This window comes from Salvelinus namaycush, chromosome 3 (assembly GCF_016432855.1).
Source record: "Salvelinus namaycush isolate Seneca chromosome 3, SaNama_1.0, whole genome shotgun sequence".
Classification (NCBI taxonomy): domain Eukaryota; kingdom Metazoa; phylum Chordata; class Actinopteri; order Salmoniformes; family Salmonidae; genus Salvelinus; species Salvelinus namaycush.
Window position 1 is genome coordinate 34,465,551 of NC_052309.1, and position 22,122 is coordinate 34,487,672.

Genomic DNA, 22,122 nt, shown 5'->3' on the forward strand with positions numbered 1-22,122 from the left:
CATTCAGCATGTCACAGCTATTGTTGTGTTCCATTGGCACAGCAATGCTTTGTTTGAATTAGCCCATGGCACAATTTCTATATTTTTATGTCTACAGTTTCAGTACATAATGTACTGTCATTTTGAATAGGAATTCAATTTGAAGAAATATGATGTGTGCATGCTACTATTAATACCCCTTTGAGTGATATTCACTGCTGTACGTCCTCCTCTATATGTTAAGCCAACGTTGATACCATTCTTCACCGCAGCACACCGCATTGGCAGGTTGATTAACTGTAATTTTCCATTTTAATTGGGGAATCCCAAACATAATTAATCATCAGAATGCTCCCCACCCCCACATCTATCCCCACCTTTCTCCTTCTCTCCTCTCTCTCTCTCTCTCTCTATATATTTCTTTGTTTTGTGACAGGAGACGTTGGGGAACGCTCCTCCATCAAGTTTGCCCATCCATGTCTGTTCAGTTCCCATCTTCCCCTGCGCAAACACAATCGTCACACCAATGGGCCTCCTTGTTAAGTCAAAGATAGCTCCCGGAGCTAAAAGAGAGAAAAAGAGGAGCTAGCTGGTCCCTGCGATACTGACGCACTCACACGCATGATTACCTTTAAATGGACTGCCCTGGTGAGGCCAGGACTGATGGCGCTGTGGATCTACCAGACTCACTCAACATTTAGAGAGAGTGAGAGACAGAGGAAATGAGCGAGAAAGAGGGGAAGAGAGACAGGAAGGATAGAGAAAGAGATAGAGAGAGGGGGGAGGAGGGGATGTAGAGAAAGGGAAATAGAGAAGGACAGAGAGAAGAAGAGATGGAGAAAGAGCGAAAGAGAGAGAGAGAGAGAGAGAGAGAGAGAATGAGAGAGAATAAGGCCAACATAGTAATTTTATTAAAATAAATATATGTTTGTGGAGAGAAAAAGTGATACATGCATTTAAATCTGAACTGCTTTCAGAATGTTTTTTTCCAGGATTGTCTTTTATTACTGTAATGTATCGACTTTAAAGCCTCCTTCTGGAGATAGGACAGTATACATTTGTTCAACATTTCTGCACAAGTCTAGATTAATTGAGACTCATCTTTACTCCATTCAGAAATGAAACTATATGGGTTGAACAGAGCCATTAGTCTCATTACAAGTTGAGCATTTCTTTGTAATAAATAGTCTAAAAGATATATATATATATATATATATATATAGCTATATATTCTCCATGATTATGATTATGTCATTGTGTTTGTGTGTTTGTGTGTGTGTCTCATCTGTCTATCTGTCAACCAATCTGTCTGTACTGTACGTATGATTGTTTGTTTGCCTTTGTATGTTCTTCTACTCTACTCATTTAATTGAGATTGTTCTAGACCACTCCCTGGGCCTGGGAGGGTTCTAGTGGGGGAAAGTGCATGACAACAGACATGGTGAGATAATACTGACAAGGTGTCTCTCTCTTTCTTTCACTAATGATACCCATGAAAGCTGGCCTGTCTTTCAGGTTTGATTTCTAATCACTGTGCACCCCACCCAGCCCAAGCATTAACTGACAGGAAATGTATACGGGTGAAGGGGGAAAAAGTCACTCATAAATGTAAAGTGCAGCCATGAATGAGCTGACAGGAGTTTTATGAGGGATTTTAGGAAGTTTTGACTCACTATGAATAAATTGACTCTATCGTATGGTTTGCTTAGGTGTGTGATGTATTTGATAGTCTTCCGAATGTATGGAATTTGAAATGAAGTAGTCAAAGATAACTTGTTTGAGTACATCAGTTCATCGGCTGCACAAGTTGGCAGGCAATTTTGTAGTTTAATAGAATCCACAGATGTTTCACCTAAAGACATTCATGTACTCTTTGCTTCTTAGAATGATTCATTAGATAACATAATGTCTGTCTGAGCGAGTGGGATTATACATTTCATATGTTTAGGAGAACAGACTAGTTTGGTCTGCATTCCAATGGTACGCTATGTCTTATGGGGGATCTTAAATACATGTACGATTACATGCATAAAATGACGGTGTCGAACAAGTGTGCATTTCCCTCTCTACAAGTTGGCTTGCATGCAGTGCCATGGGATTGTGTTAAATGTTAAATGTGTCTGGTGTTTCTCGTTACCCAATAGCCCCTACTTTTCAACAAGTTATTCTGCCACTTATATGCCAAATAACTTTAAGAGCCAGGGATTTTCAACAGGAGTAATTGTGGCTGGCCAAAACAGCCTCTGATTCTATGGTAACTTAGACAGGCTATATTATTTCCTGCAAATGAAACAGAATGGAAATTTCCCAGCTTATCATTGAAGCAAACATTCTTGTAAAATTACATGCAAATAGTCTGGAAAAATGGTAGCTTTAATAACGGCTAAATGTATCATTATACACTGTGCAGGGTTTAGCAAAAGTGCAAAATACAAATTTATATTATGTATTTTATGTAAATAACCTTTATCAGCATAACAATGTGGAACAGAGTGTGAATAAGGGAAACAATATATATGAAAATATAACACTACATTCAGGCCAAGGCAAATAAATAATGTTGTCAATAGTATACTGTTTAGCAGTGAACAAAACTTGGTTATATAATCACTGTGATTACATTATTTTTATTGGTGATTTTAAAATAATTCTAACTGAAATCCAGCAATATTCAAGTTCTTAAATGTGTTAAAGTTTTGCATGAGTTACTTGACATGTGTTTCTTTGTTCTATAATAAACAAAAACATCAAAGTTGTGATTAAATTATTTAAGTAGACGTTAGGCTATTTTTCTACCTACAAGACTGATAAAAGGTGTTGTGAATGAATTTTAAAGAACAAATATGGAAACTTTCCAATCGAAAGTAGAATAGCATATACAGCACAACATGAAAACTATAGATTGCAGCAGATTGCTTGTATTCCCATTTCAGATCTACAGGGGCGCTGTTCTCCCAAATTCAAGTTCAAATTCAAGCACACATTGCTGAGACTGCTGAAGTATTGATAAAACATTCGGCCATGCAGTCAAATAATTAAAATGTTTTCACAATGCAAACTATACATCTTAGTCACTACATTTACTAAATAAAGTCCATGTAAAGAATTTACAATAAAAAATAATTTACAATAAAATAGTTCTAACCACCTTTCACAGTGTTATTCTTAAAAACACTTCAATAAATAAGATAATATTTACATGAAATAGAACTAACGGTTTAAAACACCAAAACTATTAACATGATTAGTGTAAAACGAAATATTATAGAATGATAATCTTAATCCAACAATTAATAAATGCATTTGAGCAATGATAAATAAGTAGCACACAGAAATTAGGCTACAGAAAGAATAGCAGAAATAATAGGCTACATGTAAAACAAGAGTAGGCTAATACTACATTTCTCATGCATTGCCTAATCTAATGGATAGTAGCCTATATGAAATATCAATATTGGCAATCACATGTCGAAAAACGAATAAAATCAGTCCAAAACACACACTCGACAACAAATCTTTCAGCATTGTTCACGATCTACATGGAAAATCCATCCCATGTTTTAGCTGTTAAAGAAATTGCCAACTCCCGTTCAATAATTCTATTCTGTGGCCCTATTCAATATCACAGGTTCATGTTCAATAACTCCATTCCACGCCCATGTTCAATAAGCGATGTCCCTGTTCAATTGCTCCGCTCCGTGTTTTGCGCGCGCTCCCCCTCCTTTCTACTGAACTCCAGCCCCTCGCTCTCTCTGTATCAGCCTCTCACTCCGTCTCAATATGTCTCAAGATGGCGGCCAATGCGGGATCGATGTTTCAATATTGGAAGCGCTTTGATTTACAGCAGCTGCAGGTCAGCCTTTTTCCTTAAAGTTTCTCTGCTTTCTTGAAGCCTTATGCGTGGCAAACCGTTGTCGAGTTGTGGCTTCGCTCTTGAGCCCCTCTTTGCCGGTGTTTGTGGCCGCTTTTGGAGCTCTCTTCTCCCATTGATTAAAGCGGCTCTCTCGTTGATCGGAAATTGATCCTCTTTGTTCAATTCCCATCGATCAGACATCATGGCCGCGGGGAAGCGGTCACTATGGCAATTCCGGGAGCAAAGGCAATTCCACTCTCATGGAAGACTATTCTAGTGCAAAACTGGAAACTTAATACCTTTTGAGAGGATGTATTTGATGTTCTTGATGCGTTTTGTTTGAATAATTTGGTTAAAGAAAATAAGTGCATTGGTTGTCTCGAGCTCTCGCGGGTGGCGCTGTGGTGCTGAAACGAGATGGGTGCAGAAGAGTTAGGTGACTTATGTTATCTGTTTTACACTGGGAAATATTGCGTTTGAATAAGAAATATACAAAATGTTGTGATAGCATACATTTCATAATAGCTGTTTATAGTTATTATTTTCGCGAAAAGCTTATCGCGAAGCCTCGTGCTCTTTTTTAGGGAAGTGTTTTGCCTGCATCTAGGCAACTCGGTAGCTATTTTAAAAACAAAAACAGTTTGCTGATGTCTAGTTTGTCGTGGTTGTGTTAATCTGTAGAAAAAATAAGTGTTTTGATATACAGGCCAGCGAAATTGTGATGTTTACTCTTTATGCGTAGCCATGGGCTGTAGACATGGGTATTCTTACCCAAGTTCAAGTTTGCGTTATTTCAATCTGTAATAGTTTACCATTAACTAAATAACCAAGTTGTATGTTTTATTTCGTTTGAATTGTGCGCTCAATATATTTTAAATGCATTATGAGTGCTCGAGCCACTTTTGCTTCTATAAGATGTTTATCTGCTTTATAATTTATAGTTCTGTATGAGCATATACTGCAGTTTAAATTGAGCACGTATAGGCCTACCCAAATTTGATAAATCGCTTATTTTTTTCACAGGTTAAAGTTATCTAAGACTGAAATTTGAATTGACTGTTGACTAATCGACAGCAGCAACTTGGGAGTGTCATTTTTGCATATTAGGCAAACGTGATTGGTTAATCAATAGGCCTATAGAATGAAGGTGTTATTGAATAGTCCCAATGAATGTGATTCGCGAATGTGTTCGTTTTCATGAGGGATACACTTATTGTGAAGACTTTTTGTTACATTTAAACAAACTACTACCAATCACAACATACGTATTAATGTAGCCTATATAGTCTAGTTAATCCTTTAAAATCAATATTTGGTTACTTTTTATTTTTGGCTTTTATTCTGATTGGTAAATTTCAATGAACCTAGTTGCCTACTAAAAGCCTATTCAACTCCGATTTCGTGGATGTGTCGTTTTTGCATGTATTTTACAGCCTACAAAAGTAGGCTAATGATTCTCAAATTAATAGGGGGTGTAATATCGATTCAGGTGGCCTAGGCTACTATCAAAGGAATGTTTGAAATGTACACGTCACTGAGTCTCACGGGTTTTTGCACATCATGTCAGGAGGGGGAATGAGACAATGCGTGCCCTTTTCGATGGACAATATTTCCATCCCAAGATTAGAATGAAGTCTATTTAAAAGGTGCCGAAAATATTTTGTTATTCATCCGTATGCCGTTTATTTTCGACCATTGTTTTCCATGCTACGGTGTGTCCGCCATGGTCTTCTGCGGCCAGGGAACAGGTTGATCTCAATCACAGGGATGTGTTTTCTCAGCTATTTTGCCCGGTGCGACATTTACCGTTGGCTCTTGAAATCATTGTATGTTTGAAAAGACAATGTGGGTGTATTTGACGGTGTATTTGACGGCAGGCTCCCACTGTTCTTTCCCTATCTGAATTTGTTCACTCTATTTTGCGTTCAACTGGTTCAGGGATTTTCCGGAGGAATATTTCCATGTAACCTAGGCTCTCGGTCTGAAATATTTTTTTTGTAGAAGGAAAATAGCCTTACGCTTTTATGACTGATTTATGATTCTCACGCGAGGTGTGCTTTTGGCGCCACGAATATAATGCCTCATATTGTACCCACTGTAGCCTAACCCCCGACAATTGAGAGTTGCACATAGGCTCTTATTGTGTCTTTATTTAAATAGTTAAAGGGTTCTGCTTCACATTCTGTCTAGCAATAAAGTCAACATTGATTACATTTCATTTTGAAATGGTCATTAAGTTCATATAACTTTATGGCCACAGTTATCTACACTGAACAAAAAATATAAACACAACATGAGTGAGCATTTCTCCCTTGCCAAGATAATCCATCCACCTGACAGGTGTGGCATATCAAGAAGCTGATTAAACAGCATGATCATTACACAGGTGCACCTTGTGCTGGGGACAATGAGGCTCCCTAAGGCACTGCGTCACTACAGACCCTGGTTTTTGGTCAGTGTAAATCAAATGGAATTTGTAATAGGCCTACCTTATTTAAGCAATAAGGCCGGTGGGGGTGGTCAATATATGGCCAATATACCATGGCTAAGTGCTGCTCTTATGCAGTGTGGAGTGCCTGGATACAGCCCTTAACCGTGGTGTATTGGCAATATACCCCAAACCCCCGAGGTGCCTTATTGCTATTATAAACTGGTTACCAATGTAATTAGAGCAGTAAAAATAAATGTTTTATTTTACCCATGGTATATGGTCTGATATAACACAGCTATTACCAATCAGCATTCAGGGCTCGAACAACCCAGTTTCTAATTGCATTTATAAACTGGGTGGTTTGAGCCCTGAATGCTGATTGGCTGACAGCTGTGGTATATCAGACCGTATAACAAAACATTTATTTTTAATGCTCTAATTATGTTGGCAAGCAGTTTTATAATAGTAATAAGGCACCTTGGGGGTTTGTGGTATATTGCCAATATACCACGGCTAAGGGCTGTATCCAGGCACTCCACACTGCAAAAGAACAGCCCTTAGCCATGGTATATTGGCCATAAACCACACCCCCGGGCTTTATTGCTTAAATAAGGTAGGCCTATTACAAATTCCATTTGCTTTAAATTGAACAAAAATATTAATGCTACGTGCAACAATTTCATTGATTTTACTGAGTTACAGTTCATGAGGAAATACATTCATTAGGCCCTAATCTATACATTTCACATGACTGGGAATACAGTTATACATTTGTTGATCGAAGATACCTTAAGAAAAAATGGGCCTCACAATGGGCCTCAGGATCTCATCACAGTATTTTTGTGCTTTCAAATTGCCATCGATAAAATGCAATTGTGTTCATTGTCCGTAGCTTATGACTGCCCATACCATAACCCCACCACCACGGGGCACTCTGTTCACAACAGCAAACCACTAACCCACACAACGCCATACATGTGGTCTGCGGTTGTGAGGCTGGTTGAACGTACTGCCAAATTCAAAAAAATTACTTTGCAGGCGGCTTATAGTAGAGAAATTAACATTACATTCTCTGGGAACAGCTGTGGACATTCCTGCAGTCAGCAGCCAATTACACGCTCCCTCAACTTGAGACACCTTTGGCCCTATTGCTTAATTATACCAATGGCATTGTTGAATTTGTTTCTGATTGGCTTGAAGGGCATTCTAGAGCGTGCATTATTTCCGTATAATGCACAGTATATTTGCACGGTAGAATTCAATGGCTATAGTGTTGTGTTGTCTCTAATCGTGATGTGTGTTTTGTCCTATATTTATATGTTATTGATTTTAATATATATATAATTTAATCCCAGCCCCCGTTCCCACAGGAGGTCTGTTCTTAACTAATTTGTTCTTAACTGACTTGCCTAGTTATTAAAAAATATATATAGTTCATTATTACATGTTCTATGTTTGAGCTGCTTTTGAAAGCAAAAGTCTAATTGAAAACATTATTGGCATTGTTGAATTAGATTTTCTTAATAGCAAGGTAGGACTGATGGTTTGGTTAGCTAAACTAGCAAGTCTGTTTGTTTGGTTATAGCAACTACTGTCGCTATCTAGCAAACCTGCAATCGACTTCAGTGGATGTTGAACACATTTCTACCTGCAAATGAACACATATCCAGGGGTAAATGTGCTAAATTATAGCCATGGTCTAAAAGGGATAGTTAGCTCGGGGCTCTATTCGTTCTCTGGAAAATAATGCAACTTTGTGGAAGGGTAGTTCCACTGCTAGCTCGGCATTCATTATTTTCCAGATCGCATAGCCCTTCATTGATTATCCCTTACTAATTGGAACGTCAAAACCAGTTAAATAGGATTCTGAAACGACACAGTTAAGAAATGTATTCTCAAGTACAGTTATAATTTGTCTATGTAGTTTATATCTTAAGTAATACATTTAGGTAGATATATCTTGCATTATTTAGGTTAAAATCTCATACTGAGTGTTTTGTGGGGTATTTTTTATGTTTAGAAAGAGTGAACCATTAATCTAGTCAGAAACCTTAACTACTATTATCAATCATTCTAAACAAAATGCTTCTTCATCTTTTATTTAACCTTTATTTAACTAGGCAAGTCAGTTAAGAACTAATTCTTATTTAAAATGACGGTCTACCCTGGCCGAACCCGGATGACGCTGGGCCAATTGTGCGGCGCCCTATGGGACTCCCAATCACGGCCGGATGTGATACAGTCTGGATTCGAACCAGGGACTCTAGTGATGCCTCTTGCACTGAGATGCAGTGTCTTAGACCGCTGCGCCACTCAGAACTGCTGCGCTTCCCAGAACATAAGACATGTTAACTACACATGTCTACCTATGGTATCCATTTAATGAGTGTGCATTGACTCTTGACAGCCATACATAGTTCTCGCATAAAGTATGCGTCACGTAGGGTTATGTTAAGAGCCCAGCAATAATCATGTTAAGACCCATCCAATGATATTAGTCAAGACAGCTGCTCAGCAGAGAGGAGCGAGGCGAGGGCCTGTCTGGAGGATCCAGACCCGACAGCAGGGTGGACTCAAGATTTCACCTCTATTATTGATGACAACTTATTTAATTTGGTGCAGTATTGCCACCGGTGAGTCTTTCTGACAGGGTATGCTCAGGCTTGTCAGGCACTGCGGTATGGCCTTTTCATCACCAGCAGCCACAGCCTCTTTTAATTGGACTCCCAGAATAAGGAGTTGCTAGTGATACCACATGTACATGTTACAAGTAATAAACCAGTATATTGTTTCTGTTTTTATGGCCTTCTCAAATTGGTGCATTCCAAATGGGAAAGACATTAAGCTTCAAGACAAACCTTAAATGGCTCGGCAGAAATAGGATTTCTGTCTCTGAGCCACTATCCCAAACAAGGCAACTGCTGCTTTCCACTCAGTGATCACCTGGGAAGCGCATCAGATGATGTGAATCCAAGATGTTGTAGTAGACCCAATGGTGATACCACCAGACATTCTAAAGCAGTTTATTTCCAACTGGAATGTAAGCTTATGTCTACAGCTTGTCAGTGTTACAGGCATTGAATGAGTTACAAGGATCAATATGAATGTTTCTTCACAAGCTGTACGGGTACGTTCATGCAATCCTGTGAAAGACCACCTACATCAACTAGGGATCGCAACCCCACGTGGGGTCGGCTGATTTGAAAATGGGGTCGTGAAGAAAAAGTAAAAAAATAAAAAAAACATTGCTTGGTTTATAGAACCTGGGTTACGTCAGTAACCTCTGGTAGCCGCTAGATGCGGTGGTGATAAACAGAGGGGTTTCTGTTTTCTTCCTACAAATGTGACTATTGAACAGTTTAAGCTACAAAATATTATGACACCATCACTGAAAGATAAGACTCTCAGGAACATGTATGTGTCTTCTGTTTCCCTTTGAATGCCATCAGGCCACACATTACTAATTATAACAGAGTGGAGACTAGACACTAAATCAGAATGGGGGGGAAAGAACATCGATGTTCTTTTCTACACAAAAGATCATACATATTTGACTGATCTTCTGAACGTCCCAATACCTTTGTGATGCATTTGTCACTTCAAATCATTCTTCAGATTGAAATACTGTCAAAAGTACTGTCAGACTGATTTGTAATAGACTGTCATAACCCCAATTTAAAAAAAAGTTAACATTGGCCGTTGATTACATAACTCTTTTGACATGCCGGGGTGACTTTTTTAAAATCAAAATGGGGTCGTGGTCAAAAAAGTTTGGGAACCCCTGACCTACATATTAGGGCTGGGAATTGCAAGGGACCCCCCCTCGCAGCTACAAACTGCATAGTTTTTTGGGGGCTCAAACTCAGTCTAAGTGGACAAATGCTAAGTGGACAAATGCTACTCCCACTTCACTATCATTATATTCTCATGTCCTGGATATTTGTCTAAGGTCATTCAACAAATTAACAGGGAGACTACAGTTTATACACACTACAAATAATGCATGTGCAAAGATCAGAGTTGGGGGCTAAGAATTTGAAGGAAATTAATACACACACACAACCCCTACAAGCCCGTCTCTCAGGTGTGGTGACTTTCAATATTTCCCCGCTCATCTCAGACAGACAGCCCACGGGAGCTTGCCCTTTGAAGCTTGGAATAAAAGGGTTTCTTGTCAGGCATTTTTTGGGACATGTTCCTGCGCTGCTTACAGTAGGCAGCTCAGTGTGAAACTTTGAAATGGCACCATTACAGGGCTGCCTTTTGAAGTTGAAAGGACGCCCACAGTTTCCTATTCAGGCCCTTGCTCTCCTGATTAAGTTTGATTTGGCTGTTTACATTCTTTGTGGGCCAAAAGCTGCCTCTGTCCCCCATGTGCCAATCCCATTTCTCATGTGAGCCCTCAGACAGGGCCTCCTCAGAAAGCCTGCTCTCCTCTCCGTGTCAGATTGTCAGTCTGGTCTTCATTAGCCACTTTGTTCACAATCCTCCCCATGAATGAACAAATGGCGTTTATCTAATCTATATTATTATTTTCCATGGCTTTTATCTCCAGAATGTCGCAAATCTGTTTTTGATATAATGCTTTATTGAAATTATCCATCTGAGGCGTGTGTCGTAAAATCTGTAATTATAGCATGTTTAATGTTTTACAGTTTTTCCACTGAACATTGCTTTTAACTTAATTTTCTGATGTGGAAAATGTAAACATTTTCAGGTTATTATTTTCCCAGAATTAATTTGGGTTTTAAACTATTAACACCTTTAAGGCAGACTGTAACATCTTTATGTGAATGAGCTTTATTATGTATATTGGGCCTACATTAAATTATAGTGAGAGCATGGTTGGAGTGTCTGGTTTGCAGTAGCTAGCTAAGTGTTTGTTACCGTACAGAGATGTTTGGTTTACTTGAGAGAAGAAGCTTGTCTGGTACAGTTCTCTTGCCCTTAGACCAGCCTCTGAGCTCATTTTTCCACCTCTCCACATAGACGTCAATTCCCATATAGGTTCTCAGCCATTTCAAAGGGTCCTGTGGCGTTGGGCGGCCCCTCAGCATACCACCTGTGTTGATTCCATGTGGTTGGAAGGTGTCCAACTGTAGGTGAGATATTCGGGCCTGTGTGTGGTCCTGCATTTTACACGTCAACATATGGAGATTAGTGAAGGAAGCAATGTCGCCCATGACCGCGCCATGGAGATTTGAGCTCCCCTGCGCCCTAAACTTGTGCTGGCCTGCCGTTGGCTGTAAACATATCAGTTTGATATTTACGATGTGGCAGACACAGGCTGGCTTTGGCTCCCCTGTGTTATTTTTAACCCTCTGTTGCCACAGAATTGCCACAGACATGGGTGCGTCTTGTCGAGATGCACCACTGCCAATAATTTGATGGAAGGATTCTTTTCTCTGTGCTATTCAACATAGACTAGAGTATTGACCTAGGTCTTGATTTAAAGATGCCTTGAAGCCACACAAGAAAGATCCATTCTAAAATATTATGTTCAAGTTTCTATGAAGTTGTTTAATCTAAGTCAAAGTGAGAGCTGTATGCTCTCTGGTCCCTTAGGTCACATGTTTGTACAGCAGGATTTTAGATACACAGGCACCTGAGTATGAATCATCCATGCTGAAACAGGCAAATTCCTGACTAGCTCTGCCACATGTCAGTGAAAAAGCAGGAGCCTGCACTCAGGACTAAATTTAGAAAACTCCTTAATGTAGAAATTAAAGGAGAACTGTGCCTCAGCGCTCTGCTACCCCTCAACCCCCCCACCACATACTCCCGTCCCCTGTCGATTCCCCTGTCAGATCCACACCACTTCAAACCCCAACAAGCTTGTAAACAAGGCACAAAACAAGACAGACATTTGCATGTCCCCATCCAAATTTAGCCCATGCGTCTTTGCCTTCTTCTTTTTTTTGCCCTGGGAGTTCATAATTGCAAAGGAAAACTTGATATTTATACGTTTCCACATAGCATTTGGGACCTGCAGTATTTGTTTGACCAAATTCTTTCCGAGGCAACAAGGTTCTGTCCCGATCAGTCTCAATGTGAGCAGTGCTGAATGCTCACCGCTGGAAATCCTTGTCTCCCTGCACAGTTAAATGCTGTAAGACGTACTCGGCGTAACTTATGTTCAGTATCTTTTTATCCCTCTTTTGTGAAAGAAGACTAGTCAGAGCCTGTAAAAGCTCAGAAGAAATTCCATCGTCTGTGGTCATATTTATGATGCAGAGTAAATCATTTAAAATAGAATGTTCTTGAAATATGGAACACAACTGGATTAACAAATCAATTGAAATGTACCCCTTGCCTGGTCATATTTTTTTTGTTCTGTAGCGAGCTTTGTTCAGCTGTCAGTGGTTTATCTCCACTGTCAGACAAATAGGTCCAGACCAATGATTTATGCACTAAATGACTGTCAGGGGGTGCTGTTTTTAAGCCACTGCGCCTCGATCATGGCACTACCCCACCATAGTAAAAAATATATTGGAAGCTATAGAAATGCATTTATTAATGTCTACATTTTGATTTTGCCACGTTTATTCTATTACAGACACCATAATGCATACCCTTAAATTAAATTGTGAGATACACCTAAAAAATGTAAAATATATAAATATATAAAACATTTCCTTAAGTATAATTTTTTGAAAGTACTGTTACTTTCCTCACTACAACAAAAAATACTTAAATACATCTACATTTGTCCTCAAAACATTTAGCAGACGCACGCTCTTATCCAGGGTTTATATACATTTGACATTTTAGTAATTTAGCAGACACGCTTATCACGTCACGCGTTGAATTCCGCCTCTTCATTAATTCACATAAGAAGTATCCCATTTCACTGTTGCAGACAATTTATGTTTGAGGCTTTACTGAGCCGGACAAACTTCGCTCTTCAACGAGAGCCTAAGCACTTCCCCGGTGTTTCCCCAGATCAAGTATGAAGACATTGCACATCTCTAGTGAGAACAGGCCTTGCACAAACTTTTTCCCCCTGGCACATTTTCTGACTGGCACTCGCATTGTTTTTGTTCTTTTCCTTAGAAATAGTAACTTTGGACATGTGTGTGTTCCTATCAAAGTAAGTGCCTTATTTGATGTATATCATGTTGTCGTTTCGACTGTAGCATACCGTATGGAGCATAATGTATTTACTGTTTTATTCACATGTTTTCAAGTACTGGTGACAAATCATGCATTCCGATTCTTGCGTAGATTGTAATGGACACACGTGTGTAAAATACTTTTTTGAATGCTGTACTGATTATGATGAGCTAATGCTAAGCTATTTTCCAGCTATGTGTGGCACCGTCTTTGTTGATGTCATACAATGCATTCTGGTTGTCACATAAGCGCCTATCAGACCAAAGATGTTATAATAAGGGATAGTTCACTCGACTGACTTATGGCGCTTTCAAGACAACTGGGAACTCTGAAAAGTCTGAGGTCAAATCATGACGTCAGTGATCTTCAGGTCGGAAGGTTGGCGCTCTAGAAAGAGGCCAGAGATTCCGAGTTAGATGACAGTTCAAAACAATTTTCCCCAGAACGGAGCTAGTTTACCCCCCCACAGATTTCCCAGTTGTCTTGAACGCACTGAAGTGGAAGTCGGAGATTTCCGATTTCCCAGTTGTTTTGAACACGGCATCTGATTTTAAATATGGGTTACCAGCTCAGACCCCCGTTTGCGTATAAACTTCTCCTGTGCTTGTCCCCCATTTATTGATAAATCCCCTATCATAGTAATATTTCCTTCATCATATCCCCCCACAATATCTTCACCGATTTCTACCCCCCATGGACTAGGCTAGGCAGTAGGCTTGTATTTGGGGTGAAGATCTGTGAGGTGATAACATTTTATTTGCTTTGTGTTTAGTCAAAAACGGTAAATGACTTGTCAAGTCATGTGCTCCGGTTCTTGTATACACTGTAAAAAGTACATCGAAGATTTGTAGTATGCTAAAAAGTGTCCAAACTAAGTTCATATTTTTCAGGCAATGGGCCCAGCCATCTTTGACCTTGAGTTTGTTTATTTGCGTCTTATAGCGAATGACATTCTGGGATTTGGGAGGTTTCTCTTGTCAAACATAAAAAAAACATGGCTGCCATCATAAAAATGTAGCTGCTGTTAGCTTTGCTGACATGCATCTCTTTTCTAAACAATATTTAATTTCTCTCTTGTGTTCACCTGAGATGTGGTACATTGTAAACAGGTCTGGCTGTTAGGTCGCTAACTAATGCTTTTTCCCCCCAGCGCAACCAGTTATTTAGACTGGTTTATGGAATGAGTTTTGCTGTGGATGTGTTCTTTGTGATGTTTGGATGATGACATTCGCGTGTATCATTTATTGAGGAATAAAGTTGTAAAGACCAATATTTTCCAGCAGTACAAAACATTGTTTAGATGCTTTTCGGACAATAAATCAAATCAAACTTTATTTGTCACATGCAGCGAATACAAGTGTAGACCTTACTGTGAAATGCTTACTTACAAGCCCTTAACCAACAGTGCAGTTCAAGAAAGAGTTAAGAAAATATTTACCAAATAAACTAAAGTAAAAAATAATAAAGTAGCACAATAAAATAACGCGGCTATATACAGGGGGTACCGGTACCGAGTCAATGTGTGGAGGTACAGGTTAGTCGAGGTAATTTGTACATGTAGGTAGGGTGTGAAGTGACTATGCATAGATAATAAACAGCGAGTAGCAGCAATGCTGTTTAGATGCGTTTGTTGCATCATACGTTCTGTTGATACTGTTCCAATCACATATTTGTGACGGTACGCTGCAGGGACCAGTCAACAATGATCACAAATATGTGATCGTACGCGTCGAAGGGTTGAGGACAAGATGGCTGTTCTGCAGAGAGCCAAGAACTTGAGAGGAACCAACATTTTCCTCAACAAGGACATCTCGTAAGCTGTGCAATCTGCCAGAGAGCATGGGAACAATGCTTACATCTGCTACGACAGGCTCATTGTCCACCCTCCTTCCCAAAAGCCTGGGAGGACTGAGAGAGCCAAGCTTCAGGGTCAGTAGCTTCAGCCCAACATTACGCACTTACACATGTATTTTGTCTCCATATTATAAGCTACGCGGAAAGTGCTAAGAATAGCCCATATTAACATATGTAGACTTAGAAATAAGGTTAATGAAATCAATAACTTGCTAACATCGGATAGGATTCATATATTGGCCATCTCTGAAACTCACTTAGATAATTATTTTGATACAGCAGTAGTAATACAGGGATGTAACTACAGAAAAGACAGGAATGTTTATGTGGGAGGTTTTTGCTGTATATGTTCAGAGCCATATTCCTGTAAAGCTTAGATATCATGTCTTCACTAATGCTGCAGAGCTTTGCTCCAAAGCATTATCAGATTCCATTGGCTGTAGTGACCATAACATTGTGGCAATAACAACAAGTAAAGCCAGTGCGCCAAAGGTTGGGCCTAAAGTAATTAATATATTATTTTGGTGAAGATGTAAAATGTTGGTCTGTGTAGGAAGTGAATCCAGATGCAGCACTGGAAGTATTTGTAAAATGATTCATTCCAATTGTTTACAAGAATGCACCTGTTAAGAAACTAACTGTGAACAGTTTGAGCCCCCTGGGTTAATGATGAATTGAAAAATGTAATGGTTCAAATACATTTTGCAAAAGAGGTGGCAAAGAAGTCCGACTGCTTAGCTAATTGATTGACATACTTTAAATTGAGAAATGTTGTGACTAAACTTAAGAAAAATAAATGAGATTACCAAACAAAGATAAAAGTCATAAAACACACTGGGAAAAATACTTTGGAGTACCTTTATTTGTAATTTTTATTTGATTTAACTAGACAAGTCAGTTAAGAACAAATTCTTATTTACAATGATGGCCAACCAAAAGGCAAAAGGCCTCCTGCGGGGACAGGGGCTGGGATTAAAAAATAAATTAAATGATATCATGGACAGAACTCAACTCTATTCATTATCATGAATTGAAGTTGATGGGTCATTTATAACACAACCTTTCGGTATTGCCAATCATTTCAATGACTATTTAACTAGTAAAGTGGAAAAACTCAGTGAAATGACATTGAACAATGAACCATTGTGTTTTTGTATAAAATATCTAATAATGAAAGAGAAGGATTGCACTTTTGAATTGGGTCAAGTTAGTGTGGGAGAGGTGGAAAAACTATTGTTATCTGTCAATAGTGACAAGCCACCAGGTACAGTGCCTTGAAGATATTCACACCCCTCGACTTTTTGCACATTCTGTTGAATTTAAAATGTATGAAATTTAGATTTTTTTTTTGTCACTGGCCTACACATAATGCCCCAAATGAATGTCATATTTGATGTTTTTTTCTCAATGATTGCTTGTACTGTAACACAATGATTGATTGTGGGTGTTATGATACAGTCATAACCATGTCATGACACATATTTAGACTTGTTTTGACATATATTGCGTTATTTTTATGGCTGGTTATGACCCACAAACCCACAAAACCTACCACACAAGGCAAAACATTCCATTACACCATAGTTTGCGTGTCAACAGTATGTTTATGTTATGTATTTTTTTAATTGACCATATTAAATTATTGTAATTACACACACATTGATGTCAGACATGCACCTACCCCAATGCTCTGTTTGCTGATGACAGCGATGAATGCAGGAGCAGATTTCAGGAGCAGGACAAGCCCCCTTCTTTTTGACTGATGACTGATATAAGGGCATGTACATGATAGGCCTATCTGGCTTATATGATTATGATGGTCATAATGCTTCTAGACAGTGTCATAAAGTTATGTCAACTTTTATGACATATTATAACATGGTTATGACCCCGTCATACACTGGGTGTCGAGTAAATTGTTACCGATTGTACAATGTACACACATGATTTCAGTTTGTGTGTGATATGTTTATTTCAACATTTATAAAGAAACTTTTATAAACAATGGAAACACTGCCATGTTGATCTAAGCTTTTCTGATGGAAAATCACATTAGTGTCCGACTTTCGGCTGTCACAGATGCACTTTCCCCAACTTTACTCCTGGACTTTCGTCTACAGTCGGTTGCTTTCGCCTTACCACTCAAATGTGTCCAAGTCAATAACTATGTGGGACACTGGGCTGAAGGGAGTTGTGGTTTTCATTTAAGCAAATATTTAACCTAGTTCAGCGTAAAAAAAACAAAAACGTAATTAACTACAATGACCATAATCTATTGCGCCTGCTTTTCCCGGCTCGAACAGAGACTGATCAGAGAGGAAGAGAAGAAGCGAAATGTTTCACTCTCACCAAAATCTGTCCAAAATAAGCCCAATGCATTTCTATGGCCTTATTTTGGACCTAAGCTTGTCGACTGCCTTCCCACCTTTGGGACAACGACTCCCATTGTTAGGGTGGAGACATGAGCATCTTGTCATCATATACAGATCTCTGGAAGGGTACACTTTTACGCCTTCTACGTTAGGTTAGATACATACAGACCGCATAGACCACATGAGAGAGGAAAGTACACAACACAACGTCGAGGGGGACAGAGCCAGGTCGTGAAAGTATGCCTTATCTACTTTGAAGAACTAGTAAAATGATTGAGTTAGACAGCTCTGCAGCATACTTAGGCAGGCTAGCTAAATAGGAAGACTAAAGACTGTACAGTATGGGGAGCACATCTAGATACAGTGCATTTGGAAAGTAGTCAGACCCCTTGACTTTTTCCACATTTTGTTACGTTACAGCCTTTTTCTAAAATGGATTACATTAAAAAAAATGCATCAATCTACACACAATACCCTAAAATTACAACGTGAAAAAGGTTTTTAGTATTTGTTGAAAATGTATTAAAAATAAAAAACAGATACCTTATTTACCTAAGTATTCACACCCTTTCCTATGACACACGAAATTGAGCTCAGGTACATGCTTTTTCCATTGATCATCCTTGATTGGAGTCCACCTGTGGTGAATTCAATTGATTGGAAATGATTTGGAAAGGCACACACCTGTCTATCTATATAAGGTCCCACAGTTGACAGTGCATGTCAGAGCAAAGACCAAGCAATGAGGTCAAAGGAATTGTCCGTAGAGCTCCAAGACAGGATTGTGTCGAGGTAGAGATCTGGGGAAGGGTACCAAAAAATGTCTGCAGCATTGAAGGTCCCCGAGAACACAGTGGTTTCCATCATTCTTAAATGGAAGAAGTTTGGAACCACCAAGACTCTTCCTAGAGCCAAACTGGGCAGAAGGGGGAGAAGGGCCTTGGTCAAGGAGGTGACCAAGAACCCGATGTACAGCTTGCCATGCAGTAACAGAGAGAACAGTCTATGACTTGGGTGACTGGAGTTTTTGACAATTTTTTGGGTCTTCCTCTGATACTGCCTAATATAAAGGTCCTGGATGGCAGGAAGCTTGACCCACTTGTGATGTACTGGTGTGCCAAGTTTGTAGCGTCATACCCAAGAAGACTCAAGGCTGTAATTGCTGTCAAAGGTGCTTCAACAAAGTACTGAGTAAAGGGTCTGAATACTTAAGTAAATGTGATATTTTAGAATAAGGCTGTAACGTAACAGAATGTGGAAAAAGTCAAGGGGTCTGACTACTTTCCGAATGCAGGTACTTTCCGAATGTGGGGTGGCAGGTAGCCTAGTGGTTAGAGCGTTGGGCCAGTAACCGAAAGGTTGCTAGATCGAATCCCCGAGCTGACAAGGTAAAATCTCTCTGCCTGAGCAGTGATGAGATGATGACTTTAAGGAATGAAAAATAATAGTCATTAAATAAAAACGAAGTAATATAGACAACTGAAATTTGTATTTTTATTTAACCTTTATTTAACCAGGAAGGGCTCGTTGAGATTTGAAATCTATTTTTCGACAGCGTCCTGGCCAAGATAGGCCAGGACGCAAATTAAAAACAGGTTGACAGGTTAGGGAGTCATTCTCAAAATCCTTCATCCAGTGATTTAAAAACACCTATCGGGACAAGTTCAATATATTATTTAATAATCATTTCCTGTTTTTCTATTGATTTCTACCCAATGTGGACCTGAAAGAGACAATGGAATAATTTAAATGTTTTTGCAATTTAATGTTCACTATCTTTTGGCTTTGGAATTTCAATTGAAAAGCTCTAAAATCATTGTATAATAAAACATTTTCATAATGCATTTATTGGTAAAAAATAATAAACGAAAACAAAAAACGAAAATAACGTTTTACACTGAACAAAAATATTAACGCAACATGTAAAGTGTTGGTCCCATGTGTCATGAGCTGAAATAAAAGATCCCAGAAATGTTCCATATACACAAAAAGCTTATTTCTCTCAAATCTTGTGCACAAATTTGTTTACATCCCATTACATGAGAGCATTTCTCATTTGCCAAGATAATCTATACACCTAACAGGTGTGGCATATCAAGAAGCTGATTATACAGCATGATCATTACACAGATGCACCTTGTGCTGGGAACAAAAGGCCACTCTAAAATGTGCAGTTTTGTCACACAATGCCACAGATGTCTCACAGAAGTTTTCAGGATGTGTGCAATTAACATGTTCACTGCAGGAATGTCCACCAGACCTTTCGCCAGTGAATTTAATTTCTCTACCATAAAGCCAGCTCAAGTTATTTTAGAGAATTTGTCAGTACGTCCAACCGGCCTCACAACCCGCAGACCACGTGTATGGTGTCGTGTGGGCGAGCGGTTTGCTGATGTCAATGTTGTGAACAGAGTGCCCCACATGGTGGCGGAAGGGTCATGGTATGGGCAGGCATAAACTACAGACAACAAACACAATTGCATTTTATCGATGGCTATTGAACGTGCACAATACTGTGACGAGATCCTGAGGCCCATTGTTGTGCCATTCATCCGACGCCCTCACCTCATGTTTCAACATGATAATGCACGGCCCCATGTTGCAAGGATCTGTACACAATTCCTGTAAGCTGAAAATGTCCCAGTTCTTCCATGGCTTGTATACTCCAGACATGTCACCCATTGAGCAGTTTGGGATGCTCTGGATCGATGTATACGACAGCATGTTCCAGTTCCCGACAATATCCAGCAACTAAGCACAGCCATTGAAGAGGAGTGGAACATCATTCCACAGGTCACTATCAACAGCCTGATCAACTTCATGCGAAGGAGATGTGTCATGTTGAGGCAAATGGTGGTCACAGCAGATACTGACTGGTTTTCTGATCCACGCCCCTACTTTATTTTTTTAAGGTATATGTGACCAACAGATGCTTATCTGTATTCCCAGTCATGTGAAATGTATAGGTTTGGGCCTAATGCATTTATTTCAATTGACTGATTTATCTACAGTGCATTCGGAAAGTATTCAGACCCCTTGGCTTTTTCCACATTTTGTTACGTTACAGCCTTATTCTAAAATGGAATGATTTTTTCAAATAAAAACATCTCAAACTACACACACTGCACCATAATGACAAAGCAAAAACAGGTTTATAGAAAGTTTTACCCAAAAAACGAAACAAACTAAAATATGACATTTACATAAGTATTCAGACCCTTCACTCAGTACTTTGTTGAAGCACCTTTTGGCAGCGTTTACAGCCTCGAGTCTTCTTGGGTATGATGCTACAAGCTTGGCACACCTGTATTTGGGGAGTTTCTCCCATTCTTCTTTGCAGATCTTCTCAGGCTCTGTCAGGTTGCATGGGGAGCATTGCTGCACAGCTATTTTCAGGTCTCTCACGAGATGTTCGATCGGGTTCAAGTCCGGGCTCTGGCTGGGCCACTCAAGGACATTCAGACAATTGTCCCGAAGCCAGTCCTGCTTTTTCTTGGCTGTGTGCTTAGGGTCGTTGTCCTGTTGGAAGGTGAACCTTTGCCCCTGTCTGAGGTCCTGAGTGCTCTGGGGCAGGTTTTTATATTTTTGTTCAATATTATAATCGAACCGAAACCGAACCGACTTCAAAAAGCACTAAACGCTCAGCACTACTATCATTGTGTCTGTGGTTTGTGGACCCCAGGAAGAGGAGCTGCTGCTTCTGCAAAAGCTAATGAGGATCCAAATGAACTAATAAATCGTTAGTGCATTCATCTTTAGCTACTTTATTGAGGAAAAATGTACTTACTATCAGCAAGGAAAGTCAAGTGTGAGGGTCAGTTCACGAATGCCATGTTTTTATTTTGTACAGGCTTCCTTCTTTTCATTCTGTCATTTAGGTTCGTATTGTGGAGTAACTACAATGTTGCTGATCCATCCTCAGTTTTCACCTATGACAGCCATTAAACTTGAACTATTTTAAGGTCAACATTGGCCTCATGTTGAAATCCCTGAGCGGTTTCTGTTCTCTCCGGCATCTGAGTTAGGAAGGACACCTGTATCTTTGTAGTGACTGGATGTATTGAACACCATTAAAATTGTCATTAATATCTTGCTCTAAGGGATATTCAATGTCTGTTTTTTTTTTTTTACCCATCTACCAATAGGTGCCCTTTGCGAGGCATTGGAATACCTCCCTGGTGTTTTTGGTTGAATATGTTTTTGAAATTCACTGGTCGACTGTAGGGCCTTTATAGATGACTATGTGTGGGGTACAGAGATGAGGTAGCCATTAAACAATCATGTTTAAACTATTATTGCACACAGAGTCCATGCAACTTATGTGACTGTTTAACATATTTTTAGCCCTGAAATTATTTAGGGTTGCCATAGACATTTCAGCTTTTCATTTTGTATTAATTTGTGAACATTTCTCAAAACACAATTCCACTTTGACATTATTGGGTATTATGTGTAGGCCGGTGACCAAAAAAATCTCTATTTAATCCATTTTAAATTCAGGCTGTAACAAAACAAAATGT

The 22,122-nt window shown here is 39.3% G+C and overlaps 1 protein-coding gene across 1 annotated transcript in view; it reads left to right on the forward strand.

The window, feature by feature from the left end:
* Positions 1-3,760: 3,760 nt before the first annotated feature.
* Positions 3,761-22,122, forward strand: part of LOC120043851 (homeobox protein cut-like 1) — a 231,499-nt gene continuing 213,137 nt past the window's right edge. Inside the window, exon 1 of the mRNA XM_038988452.1 lies at positions 3,761-3,832. Within this exon, the coding sequence (XP_038844380.1) occupies positions 3,770-3,832 (63 nt within the window). The 5' untranslated portion in view covers positions 3,761-3,769. The remainder of the gene's footprint in view (positions 3,833-22,122) is intronic.